Below are 18,649 nucleotides of genomic sequence, written 5' to 3'. Positions count from 1 at the left end.
TTAAAAAATTAAATTTGAAAATCTTATGATGTTTGAACATTGACAAAGTCATCAAATATAATAATTCTTGTCTTCGAGTCCTAAGATTAATGATGAATGTAATATTTCACGTGGCTACGCAGCCCCTGCTGTAAAAAGATCTTTATATATACATTTAAAATCAATTGATTGTTCAAGCGAAGACTAGTGTACAGTACCGTTCCTGGCATTACTTTTGTAATGTTAAGGTTTGCAACGCTTACACAGCCCCAGATGTAAAGTAAAGAGAGGCTCTGACTCGAATGAGTCAACTAGATCAATGAGAACGATTAGCTGAGATAACGTTCCCGATACGTCATTCAGAGCTGCTGTGCAGGTTATTCAATGTTTGCATGTTTTTTAAAACTATAATTATAATTATTTTTTTTAAATGTAAAGACAGATGCAAAACTTTTAGACTTCTATTAAATTTAAATTTTGGAATAACCCCGAATATGTGTGTGTTTGTGTGTGTGTGTTTGTATGATAAACAGAAATTCTGAACATAAACTTTTGAACCTTGTCCGTAAAAAAAAAATATCCTGCAAAACAAACAATCAGCTAGGGATGTTTAATTCAAGCGTATTTGAACTGGGACATACCGTTCCATCAGAGATGAAGATAATTATGTCCTGGCCCATAAGTCCTGTAGGACAGAACAGACGGCGGCGTACCCATGACAATCATAGACGAAAATGCAATAAATCTAATCAATACAATTTATCTTTGTAGAACAATGACCAACTACATTTTTTTTAACCAAAAAAAGGAGGGGTGGGGGAGGTCATTTCAATTTACGAAACGCGGATTACTGGACGATCAATTAGGTTCATTTTTTGTTTTCCTTTCATTAGCCGATTTTTTTTTCTCCAGACTTAGGAGAATTTTCGAGGTGCTGGAGGATACCGCGTAATGCCCCCAGATGTGACCCGCGGGTCGTAGTTAGGTCCTAGTTTAGAATGTAGTTTATTGTCGCCAAACCAGATAGTTGCACAGCCTGATGGTGATAAGATCTAGCCTTATCTTAAACCAGTGATTTTATCCCCGACTATTTCTTAAGTAAACTTTCACTTCCGGTTCACGTTCGGTACATTCCCCCCCCCCTTTTTCACATCTTTATATTTTTAATTAATAAATCTAATAAAATACTCAATACTCAGACACAAAGATAGAGGCACATTCCATACGCTAGGACAATTCGTACAAGTGCTCCTTCTTCCCTAGTGCCATTAGAAATAGAATGAGTTGTCTGAATCAACCAGGAAGACCAACGACTTAGCAGAGTTTAAGTCATTGAGTTAACATGCATGACTAGATTGACACATAAAATTGACACATAAAATGCGTAGGACGTAATTATCTTATTTGTTGAAGTAACGTCCGTAATATATAAGAAAAGATAATCTAAAACTTTTTAGGTCGAACCTGCGTAACATATCCGGCCCTAAATACGGTGCTGTCTGGCCTTTGGAAACTTCTACCCACAGAGCAATGTGATGCAGCAGAGGGCTAGAAACATTGAGCTCAACCTTGATATGTTGCCGTGATACGTCCGTATCATAAATGTACAGCTATGTCGATAATGGTAGCTGTTTTTTTCTCTTTTATCGATGAACAGCAGATCAGGGCGATTGAAATCTACCGTTTTGTCAGTCAGAATAGGCCTATCACAGTACAGCAGATGTTCAGTAGACTCAAAAACCTCTTGTGGAGAGTTTATTATTATTATTATTATGTTAGAAATGAACGAGTAGTCATTCTCTGGCGCTGCCAGGGTCGAGTTTCGCTAAAGAGAAACAAAATTCATCGTAGTCCCTTTAACAGTTTCCACTGAGGAATTTTCTGGTGATGTGGCAGGTCTGCAGCAGTACCGCCCTCTGACAGGCAACGAAGATGTTCCTAGGAATGTTAAGGGCCTTGAAGGTGTCTGTGAGGTCAGTTGTTATTATCCCCTCGGTTGATATAACAATGGGGTATATTGTTATTTTGGACAATTTCCATAGACGCTTAATCTCCAAGCCTAGGTTCCCATATTTTCTTTGTTTTTCTATCTCAGTTTTTCTTAAATTATGAGACAGTGGTACGGCGATATCGATAATGGTAGCGGTTTTTTCTTTTTTATCGATAAACAGCAGATCCGGGCGATTGAAATCTACCGTTTTGTCGGATGGACAATGTTTATATATAACACAAAATACGCCTGAAATATTTTATCGCAATATTACATCGCAAACCAACTAATCTTTCAACATTTTCAGAACCCCTGATAGCACCATATCGTTTTTCATACAAACAAACGACAGCTGACAGATTCCTAATTTAGCCCCCTCCTCTCCCCCCCCCCCCCCACTTTCACTAAAATTTACCCCTTGCTAATAGGCCTACCTCCAAGATTAGATTCCAAGAATTAATCAATTGCCAGCCAGCGACACAAAACGTAGAAGAGGAGCAGCAAAATTGACCTACTTTCATTTAAATTGTAAACTTTTGATTGGTCGCCTTTTGGCACGTGACGCCTCGAACGGCGCAACAGAAGAAGCAAAGTGTTTAATATTACAGTATTTTCAGGGCAGTCTAATGTTATATCGGTTTTCATTAGTTTCGGTTTTTTGTTGAGCAGTTTAAAAACAATACGTAATCTAGGAGTTTGGCAGCTCGTAACATTTGACCACCTGTAAATGGGGCACCGGAAAATTGGCTACCGGTAAATTGGCCACTTTTTTGACAAGGCTGAAAGGATACATACATTTTAAAGCTTGTGTTTGGTTTGGTGGGGCCGATCCATTTAAAAGCTTGTGTTTGGTTTGGTGGGGCCGATCCATTTAAAAGCTTGTGTTTGGTTTGGTGGGGCCGATCCATTTAAAAGCTTGTGTTTGGTTTGGTGGGGCCGATCCATTTAAAAGCTTGTGTTTGGTTTGGTGGGGCCGATCCATTTAAAAGCTTGTGTTTGGTTTGGTGGGGCCGATCCATTTAAAAGCTTGTGTTTGGTTTGGTGGTACCGATCCATTTAAAAGCTTGTGTTTGGTTTGGTGGGGCCGATCCATTTAAAAGCTTGTGTTTGGTTTGGTGGGACCGATCCATTTAAAAGCTTGTGTTTGGTTTTGTGGGGCCGATCCATTTTAAAGCTTGTGTTTGGTTTTGTGGGGCCGATCCATTTTAAAGCTTGTGTTTGGTTTGGTGGTAACGATCCATTTTAAAGCTTGTGTTTGGTTCAGTTCTCTCGTAAGTCATGGAACTTGGTTACTGAAGTTAGCTTTAGCTTTTTTTATCAAAAGGGCGGGAGGGGGGAATAATTTCAAAGCCTACCGTGGAAGTTGTTGTTTTTTTTAGCTCGAACCCCCCCCCCCCTTGGGCTACGATTATTGTAATTGATGACTGTATTTTCTTAATTTTTTATTTTATTTTTGAAGAGGAAGTTTTTAACCACAAGCTTACCTTGACAACGAATCCTGGGGAAAACTGGGATTTTTAATGTCGGGATCTTAGGGCGCCTCTGAGTACACCCAGCTTTAATGGGTTTCTGACATAAGTTGGTGGAAAGTAAACACTGCTAGCGCCATGACACCCTCGTTAACCGTAGGCCACAGAAAAAGATGACCTTATGTCATCTGCCCTAGAGATCAAATAGTCTGAAAGGGAAACTTTACTTTTTTTATTTATTTCTTTGACAACACTGGGGCGATTGTTTAACAATAAAATCTCAATTCCAATTTTTTTATTATTATTTGTAATTAGAGTTATTATATATATTTAATCTACATTTTCTATTCTACATTGTAGAATCCTTCTGTGTATATGATCTACTTATATTCTATCTACAATTTTGTCCTCGTAAATAGCTTTTATAAGTATCAAATACTTAGTTAACAAAATCAAGTTCAAGTTTTTAAATTTTTTTTTATGTTATAGGTATTTGTAAAAAAATGTTTTACATGTTTCGGATGTTCCTTCAGAGTTGAAGATAATTACTTCCTAGTCCAAACCTCCCGCAGGACGACGGGGGATGGGAGCGGGCAGGGTTTGAACCCTGGACCATCGATAAATCTGAACGACAGCCCAGCGCGCAAACTGCACGACCAAATTATTGCTAGACCTATGTTGACCTTGGCCAGAATGTTGGCATTTAAAATGTCCGACAGAGTTTCTCAAAGACTGGTCAAGTTCGGACACTCACCAAACAAATGTTTCTCTGGTTGGTTATTTTCTATCCTACATTGTCTTCATGTGTGTTTCTGACCTGCCCTGTCCTTATCCTTCTTCTTTAGGGGGTCATTTCGTTAAATGAAAGTAAAATAACCGTTTCACACCTTACCAATGTTAAAATAAAATATTTTAATGATTCAAGTGTTAAAGATCTTGAAAATATTGATCACATGCTATATACAAAGCAAAAATATGCTTTATGATATAAAATATAAATGAAATTAAAAAAAAGAAATCAAATATAAACTTGATACGAAGCATTAAACATTCAACTGATTTTAGACCATAAAAGAAACTGGAAACTACTAGAATATAAACAACCGTACTATAACACTGCTGTACCATATAGACAAGTCATAATCATTACTCACACCTTTGTCACACAAGAATATATTTAGTTAAGATATATTAAAATCTTGCTACATCTTGCTCCATCTTTGCGTTAACATATTTAGTACGGTAGACAATGAAAGCTGTAATAATTAAAGCACCTAAAATTATAGATGTTATGATCAGTTGCAATGCACACCTTGAACTCCTTTGGGCGCCAGCGTATTGTCCCTGATCTGCAAGTGTTCTCGCCTGAAGTAAAAAACAAATAAAATTGTTTTGATCTGAGTCAATAATTTCTCTCTCTCTCTCTCTCTCTCTCTCTCCCTCTTTTACTATATACATGTTGTTGTTTTTTTTTTTTTTTTTTGGGGGGGGGGTTTGTATCTTTAGTTAGAACAGTAAAGTTCCCCTTTTAGACCTTGCGATCTATGGGACAAATGACGTTAAGGTCATCTGTTTCTTTTACTAGCGGTTAACGAGCAGGGTGTCATGTGGCCAGCACAACGACCAACCACCTTGACCTTCCCTAACTAAAGTCAGGCACCCATTAGAGATGGGTGGACTCATGGGCGCCCTAAAAATTCCGAATTTCAAGATCCCAGTGTTCACCGTGATTCGAACCCAGTACCCTAAGCTCGAAAGACAAGCGCCTAACCACTCAGCCATCGCGCCCCCATTTAAAATAACGCTTACAATTAAAACAATGGCATCAAGAGTTATTTCACATAAGTACTTCTTTTTTTTTTCTTTTAAAAATAATTGATAGTGATAATGTTCGAGCGATTTTATTACAATACCTCTATTCAAATCACATATTTTGAGTGGGCAAAACATGAAACCTTCTGGGTGGACACGGTTCTTGAAAACAGCTCTAACGATTTTCACAGAAATTTAACACCTGATTCAGGCATAGGCCTATATTGATGGGAAAAGAATTACTAGCTCGTTGGTAACACTGAGAAAACTATAACTTTGATTTTTAAAGTATTAAAAAATAACTTAAATTTGGCTCGAGATCTAAAGGCTTGTCATTTGAATGTTATAAAATCTATTCAAAGTTCTGATGCAAAGGCTACTTTTTTCTTTTCTAAAAGGGGAAAAATCTAATTTTTAAAATCACACATGCAAGCAGTTTTTTTTTCATAATAATACACCATTTTGGTCTATAGGTCGTTAGTAGGGGAGATAACTATTTGTCATATTTTTAACACATTTATGCAAATGGTTTTAGATTTTTTGTCAAAAAAAATGTTCTTTTACATTTATATTGCTAGGTTATGTTAGTTCTGTCATATTAATAACTACATTTACACTAAAATAACGTTTACTATTTCTTTAAAGAGAACAAATCTATTTAGTATGCATATAAGTTTGACATAATTTAAAACAACAATTATAAAGTAGTTTTTCATATTATCGCGTGACGTGTGGTAGTGGACGAAAAACATTGAACACGCAACTAAAGGAATTTTTTTTACGGAAATGTTTTTTTCTATATTTTGATGATTTCAATAAGAGATTGGCCCTTTACAAAGCAATTTGATCAATTAGATATTCATTATAACACATCGGTTAGACCAGGTTCACATTTAACTTCACATTCACTTTCACCTATCCTTTGGTCTGCTGGACCGCTGGGGCACCACACAAGATCTGTTAACATTCTTTCTCCATTCTTCTCTGTCATTAGCCTTTGATAGAATTTCACTCTGATGTCCTTCATGAAAATATTGATACCTGCATTTTTACCTGCCTGGGTGGACCACTTCGGGGGCCGATTCTGAGTTTGTGTTTCCACTCAAACTGTCTGTGTAACATTGTTAAATCTAACATTAATTAGTTCACCTTCACCAATTACTTATTCTGTTGAACCGCTGGGGCACCATGAAAGATCTGTCAGCCGTCTTTCTCCATTCCTCTCTTTCAATTATTCTAATCTATCTCTCTCTTGGTATATATATATATATATAAAATATATATATATATATATATATATATATATATATATAATACTCTTCATGGCGCAGTAGTTGCAAGTAGTAATGGAAAGATCACTCTTTTATTTCTGCAAGTCGGACTAGAGTTACCGCCTAACTTTTGCGGCGAAAAAGAAAAAGGGGGGATAACAAGTAGTATTTACCCGTCACTAAATAGCAGGGTCGGACAAAGCCATTGAGACCAAGATGTCAAAGAAAAATAACCCTTTTATTTCTACAAGTTCGGACTAGATTGACCACACGTAACTTTAGCGGCGAAAACAAAAAGAGGAGTGGGGAGAATAAGTAATCTTATCTGTATTCACCCGTCACTAAATAACAGGGCCATACTTAACCATTGTGGGGCCCTATGAGAAACGGATTTCACGGGGTCAAGTTAGGGTAGGGATACGGGTAATAAGTAAAAATTAAGAGTTTGTATTAGAAAATACATTCGTTTTTATTGTTTGCTGTGTGCAAAAGTACATTAGCAGCCTTGCGTAAAGCAAGTCATACAGTATATCATAAAAATTATGTTTCCTACATAGATCACGCTCAATAGCAAGAATTAACAAATGTTTCAATCTATCTACGAGAATTATTGACTTCAAGTAATTTTTCATTAGTTTAAGGCGAGAAAAGCTTTTACCACCAGATTCCACAATTACGGGTATTGCATAATGCCGTCTTTTTTTAACGCGCGTAGGATTTGCGTTGTCCATATTGAATGACACCCCGATTTTCGTCTATATATTTCAGGAGATTTGAATGAGTTTTCAAAATATTTTAATAATTTCCGGCGATTTCCAGGACTTTTTCGTATATTTTGCAATTTCAGGAGATTTCTAGGAGCTCCTTGTTAATCGACAGGAGGCCGCTGGAAATTTGTTATAAGTTATATAAAGGTTTAATTTATTATTTACACCTAGAATAAGCGCGGGTCCTCTGAGTGTGCTGAGCCCACTGCGGTAGCATAGGTTTGCAATGGCCTAAGGCCGGCCCTGCAAACTAGCGGCGTATGCTACGCCGTGGGTCGATTAGTAGAATTATATTCACAGACAGACTTGTTTATTCTTTGATCTTGTATTCCCATCGCTTTCTACGTCTTCCTCTTCTTCTTCCTGGTATTGTTCCTTGAAGGAAGGACAGCGAACCCTGAGGACCATATAATGTGGCCATAGTGTTTACGTTTTTTTTTTCCTTAACTAAAGACATTTCGTTTTCCTTGAGTCTCGGTGAGGTTCGTTCCAGCTCACACTATCAGTCTTGACTCTGTCCGATCTTGAGCTATTTCCTCCAGATACTTTCAATGATGCTTGCAGTTCTCATGTCTCGCTTGCAAACATCTCTATAGGCTAATCTTGGTCGGCTTGTGGGTTTAACTCCCTCCGCAAATTTAGCCTAGAGGATGTCTTTAGAAATTGTTTCACCTGGCAAGCGGGTGACATGTCCGAGCCATTGCTATCTTCTCTGCTCAAAGGAGCTTAGAGACAGTGCCTAATGGCCAGTTTCAAAACGTCCTACTTGGAGGCACGATACCTCCAGAAGATGAACATTTTGCGTCGCAGACACCACATATGTTTTTTTACATCGATTTCAAATTAGCGTAATAAACAAGGCGAATTATTCTATGAAGATATATGAGCAGTACTTAACCTGCGAGGGGGGGTGGGGGCGCGGTGGATGAGGAATTTTCGGGATCTTTGGACGCCTCTGAGTCCACCCAGCTCTTGTGGGTACCTGACATTAGTTTGTTAAAGTCGGTTGGTAGTTGTGCTGGCCACATGACACCCTCGTTAACCGTGAACAACAGAAACCTATGACCTTAACATCATCTGCCCTATAGATCGTAAGGTCTGAAAAGGAAACTTTACTTTTTTACTTACCTTGTAGGATGCAATTATTGCCCCAATTCCTAATGGAAAACAACAGCACAGCGTAGCAAATATGCTTAAACCTAAATAATCACGTACAGGGCGATATCCATCAATCTGCTGTAAACAGAAAAAAATAAAAACAAATTAAGAAATTTGTGAAGTTCTGGTGGTCAGGGCACTCCATTGGCCTCCTTCAGTCGTGAAACGACTATGGTTCGTCTCGAATACTTATTCATATGGCTGTGAGGCCCTGTTTTGGAGAGATACTCACGTCCACATATATTACATGTCGAGGTGGCTTTTCGCTTTGTTGATAGAGGAGCTGGCCATTTTCCGTGTGGCACGCTTTTCTTCAAGAGTCGAGGCCCATGTTTTCTCGCTGTCTATAGCTTTCTTGGTCACCTCTCTCTCCAACTAGTGCGGTCTAAGGCTATGTCTTCCAAATGGTCAGTATCAATGTTCACAGTTTTAAATCTCGCTTTATCACATCCACGTAACGGAGGTAGAGGCGATCAGTTTTTCTTTAGCCAGACGCAAGTTGTCCGTATAGAATGATTTTCGGGATGCGATTGTCCTTTATCCGGCGGACATGTCCGAGCCAGCGCAGGCAGCGTTGCCCGAGGACCGTAAAGATGCTGGGAAGGCCCGTTCTCGCGAGGATTTCAGTATTACACACTCTTTCTTTCCATGTTATTTTTAAGATCCTTCGAAGGCAGTCACGGTACTAAATGAGCTATTTCGCAACTCAAACCTAGGCCACACATCAATCTTTTGTATGCTGGACTTGTATGCAGCCTTTGACCACTCTGTATGTGTTGTGTTACATTGAATCACTTGAACTCGCCATATACTTTTCAATAACAAAAACTAGATGACTAGTAGAGGTACAGTATGGTGTGATAGTGTCATGCTTGGAAATAATCGCTACTTATTCTAAATCCTTTTTTTTTTTTACTGACTTTTAAAATAAGCTTGTTCGGAGAAAATCATGTTACCATTTCAATAGATCTATTCGGAGAAAGTCTCTATTCCTTGTCATCAGATCTATTCGGAGAAAGTCTCTATTCCTTGTCATCAGATCTATTCGGAGAAAGTCTCTATTCCTTGTCATCAGATCTATTCGGAGAAAGTCTCTATTCCTTGTCATCAGATCTATTCGGAGAAAGTCTCTATTCCTTGTCATCAGATCTATTCGGAGAAAGTCTCTATTCCTTGTCATCAGATCTATTCGGAGAAAGTCTCTATTCCTTGTCATCAGATCTATTCGAAGAAAGTCTCTATTCCTTGTCATCAGATCTATTCGGAGAAAGTCTCTATTCCTTGTCATCAGATCTATTCGGAGAAAGTCTCTATTCCTTGTCATCAGATCTATTCGGAGAAAGTCTCTATTCCTTGTCATCAGATCTATTCGGAGAAAGTCTCTATTCCTTGTCATCAGATCTATTCGGAGAAAGTCTCTATTCCTTGTCATCAGATCTATTCGGAGAAAGTCTCTATTCCTTGTCATCAGATCTATTCGGAGAATGTCTCTATTCCTTGTCATCAGATCTATTCGAAGAAAGTCTCTATTCCTTGTCATCAGATCTATTCGGAGAAAGTCTCTATTCCTTGTCATCAGATCTATTCGGAGAAAGTCTCTATTCCTTGTCATCAGATCTATTCGGAGAAAGTCTCTATTCCTTGTCATCAGATCTATTCGGAGAAAGTCTCTATTCCTTGTCATCAGATCTATTCGGAGAAAGTCTCTCTGGCTCTCCCTCCTATTCTGATTAGCTATACATATAAGACTGAAAATTTAGTTAGACCCTCATCTCACTTACCTGTGAAATGTATCTAGATCCAGGTTGGACAATGTACTGGACAGGCTGAGAGAACTGCTGCTGACCATAGGTGTAACGTGGTAGTAATACGGTTTGGCCGTGTTCACTCATTTGTGTGTACATAGTTGGATTTCCTTGGGAGTCAAAAGATTGTGACGCTGGTATTTGGTATGGAACACCGTAAGCATCATGTTTCGTCTAATTTTGTTTTTGGAGAATATACGAAAAGCAATTAACTAATTAATATGATTTTTCGTGATACTAATTAATTAAAAAATAATAACTGTAACAGTTTTAATGTAAACGATTAGAATCGCGATGTGGCTTTGTCCGTGTAACAATTTGTCGGTGAACAAATAGTCAGAGAATTGTGGGAACGATTTGTCGTGAACCAACTGTCGGTGAACAAGTTGTCGGTGAGCAACTTGTCGGTGAGCGATACGTCGGGTGAAAGAATTATCGTTTGAACGAAAAGTCGTGAACTATTTGTTGATGAACAAAAACTTAGTGAACAAATTGTCGTGTCCACACGAAAAAGTCAAGTTATTTCTGCAAGTCGGACTAGAGTTATCCTATGTAACATTCGCTGCGACATAGAGCACGGCTTAGAAAAAAAAAACAGAAGGGGTTGGAGAAAAAGTAATTTTTCTCTTCATGCATTCAATATTTGACTCCACGTATATGTGATTTTTTTTAACACACGTCACTGTCTGGTGTCATTAAAATTGCTGCATGTTTTTCTGTAGCATTGTTGCCCTTTCTTTCCTAACATTGGCCACCGCTTCTTCACATATATTTCGTGGAGTCAACATGTAGTCGAAATTCCTGCATCAGGTAACTGTTTATTTGTATCAGTCGAATAGTTCTGGAAAAATGTCGTCGATGAAACTTTTGCTCTCGAACTTCGCAAGATGGCCGTAAGCTTTGTTTGCGAACATTAGGATAACAATGGCGACGCCCTGTCCGTTGTTCTTACTCACGGAAGCACAGTCATACATCACTAATGAATAATTGTTCAAAATTTCAACTTGATCCGAGAGAGGAAGTGAAAGAAATAATGAGTATCAGATGGACACATTAAAAAAACATTGAAAAATAAAATAAAAATTTAGACATAGTTGACTTCATTTAATAAAAAAAAAAGGACTTTTTTAAAACTACCGATGACATTTTGAGCCCATTTCCCTCGATTATCTTTTAGGCGTTCACGTATTATCCTTGTTAAGACCTTGCTAAGGTTTGACAGTAACATGATTCCTCTCCAGTTGTTGCATTGAGTAAGGTCACCATTTTTTGGTAATTTAATTTTTTAACCCAGATTTTAGGCACCTGTTCTTGTTCCCAAATCCTGCATAGCCGTGCATTTTGGGGTCTGCTTTAAGTGCCTCCACTGGTATACCACCTGGCCTTGACGCCTTTCCATTTTTTGTGCATCCTTGATGGCCTTGATGATGCCCCTTTAGTAAGGGGTCCTCTATTAACTACCATTGCTTTTGTTGCTTGGGATATGTCCGGAATCGATTCAGGAGGATGTTGGTTAAAAATTGAACGTCCCCTTTTAGACTCTGAAAATGAAGACAGACGCAGGCAGCAAATAGAGCACTTAAACAGACCCCATGGTAGACCCACGGCAGAACCAAGGTAGACCAACAGCAGAACCATGGTAGACCCACGGCAGAACCAAGGTAGACCAACTGCAGAACCATGGTAGACCCACGGCAGAACCAAGGTAGACCAACTGCAGAACCATGGTAGACCCACGGCAGAACCAAGGTAGACCAACTGCAGAACCATGGTAGACCCACGGCAGAACCAAGGTAGACCAACTGCAGAACCATGGTAGACCCACGGCAGAACCAAGGTAGACCAACTGCAGAACCATGGTAGACCCACGGCAGAACCAAGGTAGACCAACTGCAGAACCATGGTAGACCCACGGCAGAACCAAGGTAGACCAACTGCAGAACCATGGTAGACCCACGGCAGAACCAAGGTAGACCAACTGCAGAACCATGGTAGACCCACGGCAGAACCAAGTAGACCAACTGCAGAACCATGGTAGACCCACGGCAGAACCAAGGTAGACCAACTGCAGAACCATGGTAGACCCACGGCAGAACCAAGGTAGACCAACTGCAGAACCATGGTAGACCCACTGCGGATTCATGGTAGACCATTGTAGACCCATGGTAGACCCACTGCATAACCCTGGTATACCCCAAGGCAGACCCATGGTATATCAACGAAAGACCCGCGTATACACATGGCAGACCACCGTTTTGTCTACGTTAGAGTGACAAATTAAGTGGGTCTCAGCACGGTCTGCTTAGTGATGTGAAACGCAACACTCTTCCTTAAACTTTGGACTCGAAGGCAATGCTTAATTATTATTATTATACTGTGGTTACAAACTATTTTTAAATCTCCTCCTTCGTGGACGAAGTTAAGCCTCAAATAAGTCCGACCTTTGTTTTAAAACAAGAATAAAAATACTTTAAATAAAATTAATTAGTTAATTAAATAATTGGTTAAATTTTTTAATTGATTCTTGTGTTGTCAGTAAAAGAAATACTTGTGCAAAACATTCAACTTGATTCTAGATTTGATGTCGGAGAACTAACGTTTACTATCGATTGGGCAGACAGACAGACAGACACAGACAGACAAGCAAAATACAACTACTACTTATTCAATTAAACAATTAAAGTATTTGAAATTTCTTTTCATGATTCTTTACTTTGATTCATTCATTTCAGAGTATTAACAAAAGATCCACTAAAGTGTATTATAGCATCAGAAAATAATGTTAATGAATAATGTTCATCAATCAAGAAACAATCACATCGACAGCTATTATTAACTTTTATCTGAAGCACATGGAATAAACAACTCAATAATGCAAACCTGAGGTATATTCTCTAGCTTAACTTGCAATGGCTGAGAGTTATGAAAACTTGATGGCTCTGGCATTTTTTGTTCTGGTTTATCTGTCATGTCTTCCTGTTATCTGGTATAAAAATATGGGTTGACGATTTAATAGGATTGCAAGCAACTCAAATCTCCACTAACCTTTCATAGCTATGGTATTAGTAAAAATAATATTTGTGATTATCTCAAAGGCGTAGTGAGCAAAACGTTCGCCCCCCCCCCCCCTTTCCAGGTTAATCAACATCACATAGAAATATTGGCTTATAAAAAAATTATTTGATAACATAATATTAATATTAGAAGGTATTAACTTACTAAAATATCTTTAATAATTTATTGGGACCATTATGCGTTTGGCACCCCCCTGAGATTGGCCCCCAGGACATCGTGCCCCACTTGCCCACTGACTACGCCTCTGCATTATCTCTTTTGCTCCTTTTGCAATTTACTCAAATGTGCAATGCAAAAATTCCACTTTTAGACCCTGTGGTCTACAGGGCAGATGATGTAAAGTTCATCTGTTTTGTGGCCTACGGTTAACGAGGGTGTCATGTGGCAGGCACAACGAAAAACACCTTTATTTTTCCCTTTCTAATGTCAGGTATCCATTAGAGCTGGGTGGACTCAGAAGCGTCCGAAGATTCCAAAATTGAAAATTCCAGTCTTCACTAGAATTCGAACCCCGGACCCCGGTTCGGAAGCCAAGCGCTTTACCGCTCAGCCACCTCGTCTCCCAAGGGGGCAAATAAGACATAAATATATAAAACAATCGAACAGAGTTTCACCAGACATTAGACTCACTAGAGACTTCACAATCTCAATTTCAAAAAATACTTTTAAAAAGGCTTTTTTACTAGAAAGAATATTTACAGCCATATATCTTAATATTTCCCTTTTATATCAGGGTCAAAGTGTTCTGGTCCAATCTCGTTTGTAGCCCTATGGGAGAAGGTTTCCGTGCTGCTTTTAGGTTCTCAGCAAAGACAATTCAGCTCACGTCGGGATCCGAACTCCTGGACTAGTAGCCAAGCGATTCATGACACTCAACCACAGAATCCATATATTTAGATTTATGCAAAGCATTAGACATGCTAAGTTATAGGAAGATAGATAGATAGATAGATAGATAGATAGATAGATAGATAGATAGATAGATAGATAGACAGACAGATAGACAGATAGACAGATAGACAGCTTAGAATAATTAACAAGATAGATAGATAGATAGATAGATAGATAGATAGATAGATAGATAGATAGATAGATAGATAGACAGATAGACAGCTTAGAATAATTAACACAGTCCTACTATGTAGGGTAATATATTAGTATTTGCTGCTGACTTATTACAATGCGTCCAATCTTCAAAGTCTACTGTCCTATTTGAAAACAAAATCTAGCTCTCACGTTACATTATAATATTTCCGTAGACACTGAGCTAGCCAAGTGCTTATGGTACTAGAAGGTTGTTTTATTGTAAGTTACACATTTTTTAGGCTACGACATAATTCTCTACCCTTGGCTTGTACTGTCATCATGACTAATGCATACAATTATCGGTCCGTTTTTGATAGATTTACGTTTTGTTTGGGGCAACGAATAATTGTCAATGTTTCAAGTTGACCCCAGAATGGGAGGTGAGAGAACGTTTACAAGATTAAACCCAGACAGACAGACAGACAGACCTATAGAGTTGATATAAGCTTTAATAGAATAATAATAGAATATGCATCCTCCGTTTGGGACCCCTCAACTCAAGAAAACATTAAGAAACTGGAACAGACACAAAATAGAGCAGTGAGATTCATAACAAAGGAATATTCACATTTGACTAGAGTAACACCTTTAGTAAAATCCCTAAATTTAGAAAGCCTTCAGGACAGAAGACTCAAAAGTAAAGTAGCAATCATACATAAAACACTGAACCATAATCTTCAAATACAAAAACAAAATTTAATAAAATACTCTGAAAGACACAAAGATAATGGCACATTCCTCGTCCCATATTCTAGGACAAATTTGTACAAATACTCCTTCTTCTCTAGTGCTATTAGAGGATGGAATGGGTTGCCTGAGCTAGCCAGGAAAACCAGTGACTTGGCTGAATTTAAGTCATTGGTTAGTATGCATGACTAAATGCATGACGCGTAGGACGTAATCATCTTCTTTTTTGAAGTAACGTCTGTATTATATAAGATAAGATAAGACATGATCTCCAGCTCGCGGTCAAGAAATTAGCGTACGTGGCCGCTTCTTTTGATTTAACTATAAAGCTCAGAAAAACAGAAGTCATGTTCCAGAAGTCACTCTATAATATCCACTCATCCCCAAAGATCACCCCATTAACTTGATAGACAACTTCACAAATCTGGGAAGATTAGTATCAAATGAAGCATTGCTTTTTTTAAAGAGAGGCTGATAAGTGTCTGATCAGGGCCAGTAGTGCTTTTGGACGCCTCCAAGCGAGAGGCAAAATAAATCACCCCGCCAGCCTTCAAAAATCACTGTGTAGCAAGCAGTGGTTCTCTCAACCCCTCTATGTGGAGTATAAATTGAATTGATCCCCTTGAGGAGGTTTGAGTCATAAGTGAAGATTTTTTTTTTATGCATTTGAAAAAAAACGACCACAGCAACATTCACACAGATAACCCCCTCCTCTCCCGAACGTCTTTTTCAACCGGTCCATACAAGTGTTAGGATCATAGCGTTTTGAGAAAGCTAAAAGAATGAAATTGCGCTAAACAAAAAAAAATGGTAAAAAAATATTTCTAATCGCTTATTTATTAATGCTTTAACAAATTTAATTACATGAATGATCCAAACTAATTGATACAATGGACCTCATTCACCAATCGTAAACAAAAAACATTTAGTCACGTGATAATATTGATAAAACAACGAAAAAAAAGCTGTCACGTGATAGCCATTGTGTATTAAAAATGAAATCGTAATTTGTATAGAAGATATTGAGAATCAATGGCTAAATGTTGTTGGTGAATGAGGTCCATTATGCTTATTATAAGCTTTTTTTGTTGCTTTTTTTCTAACTAACTCAGTAGAACTTAAAACATGTATATACTTCCTAAAGTTCCTTTTGTCATCTTGAAGAGGGGAACTAATACTAATCAATCCTTACATACTAACTGTGTATATGTGTATAGTGTGTCATCATTGTAAACTAGAAACATATTTTATATGAAGTTCATTCTGAATTAAAATTAAAAATAAACATTACCAATTCAGACTTCCAGGTCTATCAGCGTATGATGCAAAGCCTACCAGTTACTTTACCTTACGGTTAACGATGGTATTATGTGACCAAGAAAAAGACAATAAAAGGCAAATTTCCTCTTTGAATTCGAACTCCTAAGATTAAGTTAGAAATGCTGCGTTCGAAAAACTATTTCTTAGTCAGGCAGTCGTCATGCCAACGAATTTTGAAAATAATGTTTTATATTTATTCGTAAAATATTTATTAAGTTTTAATTTTGAAAGATCTTATGATGAAATAAGAACTTAAGGATGTGACTAATTGTGTAAGATCAAGCAGAACTCATGCAGCTAAGTTTACAATGACTCATAAAGCTAACATACTTCCTTATCGCTTAAATAGTTGTACAACATTCATATAGACACTATGCTTCCCCATATAGGTGGAGGCGCGGTGGCGGAGCGGTAAAGCGCTTGGATTCTGAACCGGGGGTCCCGGGTTCGAATCCTGGTGAAGACTGTTTTTTTTTTATTTCTGGAACCTTGGGCGCCTCTGAGTCCACCCTGCTCTAATGGGTACCTGAAAAGTTGGTGAAAAGTAAAGCCGGTTGGTCGTTGTGCAGGCCACATAACACCCTCGTTAACAGTAGGCCACAGAATCAGATGACCTTTACTTCATCTGCCCTATAGACCACAAGGTCTGAAAAGGGAACATTTTTTACTATTCATATGGGTACTATTGCGACCATGAAAGGAAACTATTGTATGGTAGGCTAGTTGGCACCATATATAAAATGTTAAGATAAAGAAACGTGGCCCTGAAGACACTATGGAGATACATAGGTAAGGACGGTCCAGGACTTGAACAGCTTGCCTTTAAACGGACGACAACGCCAAGCAGCGAACATGAAGTATTTTAATATACTCAGTGCTTTTTTTATTTAAAAAAAAATAGGTGCCGGTACTCAATGATTAATTGCCTAACTTTTAACTACTAATAAATTAATAAAATACAAGAAAAGTCTTTTCTTTTTTTTTTTACCCGCATTGAAAGCGGTGCCAGTAAGCCGTACCGTTGCGTACCGGCACAGAAAAGTAAGTATGCATAAACTACTTAAAGATTCATACTCCCTAAATGAGTATTTGAATTTAATAGTCTAGATAGGTATCTGCACAATGGATGACCATGGCTATGCGTCGACGCCTAAAGTCCTCCAACACGTTTGTCCACAACGTCTTTCAAAAAACAATTATATATTAGTTAAAAAGAAACTTAGCTTATCTACTCATGCATATTAATCAATGACCTAAAGTTTTTAAAGTTTCTAAAATTCATTTTTTTTTCTTATAGCTTATCTATTACTGTATAGGGCGTGACCCCAGAATCTACCAGGATAGTAAGTTAAGCATTCTATTAACACGGACGACTAGATTGATATATATATATATGTTTATAACACGTAATAGTTTAAACGATTTATACTATTTTTTATTTATTTATAAGTATAAGAAAATATCTGTAGATAATTCAAGGTTGTTTTTTACAAAGCTTTTACCAACTCACTGCCATCTTTCTGGTAAAAGTTTGTACATGTTTTTTTCTTCCGCACCCAATTGTGTAGAGAATTAAGTTGTTAGACACTAGTAATAAAAATCTATCAAACATTCTATTTCCATAAACACTTTCCTGGCACAGTGGTTAGTGTGTAGACTTGAAGAGGCTTCAGCACTTTAGGTCAAATTGAAGATGTAAGACTTTAAAAAAATGCATTTTAAAAGCAATAACGGTAACATTCACATTTTCTTTGTTCTCATTTTTATGTTGGAACTTTCAGATGACTAGACCAATACATGAGATGAACTACGCACTGGTTTCCAAATCCATATAGTTTTCTTTCTACTGGCGTGTTTCGGGGCCAGTTTCACAGATATTCACAGATAGCTTCTACTTTCTTATCTCCTTTCCCAGCAGGTCCAGGCAATTAAGAGAGCATTGAGTAAGGTAAAAGCATAAAAATTGTGATAGATAAGTGGCTCCTTCTTTCTCGGAAGACAATGGATGCTCCCAGATGAGTCACTGGTTTTGGTTTCGGGATAGAACCTAATATGGCTAATCAAGCCGATTCTGGAGTGGTAGATTTTGCCAGAGTTATGTTTTAGTTCTAGCTGATAAGGGCAGCTTTCTCCAGGCTAAGGCAGCTTTCTCCAGGCTAAGGCAGCTTTCTCCAGGCTAAGGCAGCTTTCTCCAGGCTAAGGCAGCTTTCTCCAGGCAAAGGCATCTTTC

General features: G+C 38.0%; 1 protein-coding gene across 2 annotated transcripts; it reads right to left on the bottom strand.

Moving 5' to 3' along the window:
- Window positions 1–4,331: 4,331 nt before the first annotated feature.
- LOC129927293 (synapse differentiation-inducing gene protein 1-like) lies at window positions 4,332–16,824 on the bottom strand. 2 transcript variants are annotated; one of them, XM_056035674.1, is made up of 5 exons: window positions 16,391–16,824; window positions 13,132–13,234; window positions 10,228–10,425; window positions 8,417–8,524; window positions 4,332–4,803 (listed from the first exon to the last, which is right to left on the bottom strand). In XM_056035674.1, the coding sequence occupies exons 2-5, from the start codon at window positions 13,219–13,221 to the stop codon at window positions 4,630–4,632; spliced, it is 570 nt and encodes a 189-aa protein (XP_055891649.1). In that variant the 5' UTR covers window positions 13,222–13,234; window positions 16,391–16,824; the 3' UTR covers window positions 4,332–4,629. The 2 variants fall into 2 exon arrangements, with proteins under 2 accessions (XP_055891649.1, XP_055891650.1); XM_056035675.1 differs by having other exon boundaries at window positions 16,447–16,824.
- Window positions 16,825–18,649: the final 1,825 nt, after the last annotated feature.

Source organism: Biomphalaria glabrata, chromosome 7, assembly GCF_947242115.1.
Source record: "Biomphalaria glabrata chromosome 7, xgBioGlab47.1, whole genome shotgun sequence".
NCBI classification, from domain to species: domain Eukaryota; kingdom Metazoa; phylum Mollusca; class Gastropoda; family Planorbidae; genus Biomphalaria; species Biomphalaria glabrata.
The sequence above is the reverse complement of the archived record's forward strand: the minus strand, read 5'-3'. Positions and strand labels throughout refer to the sequence as shown.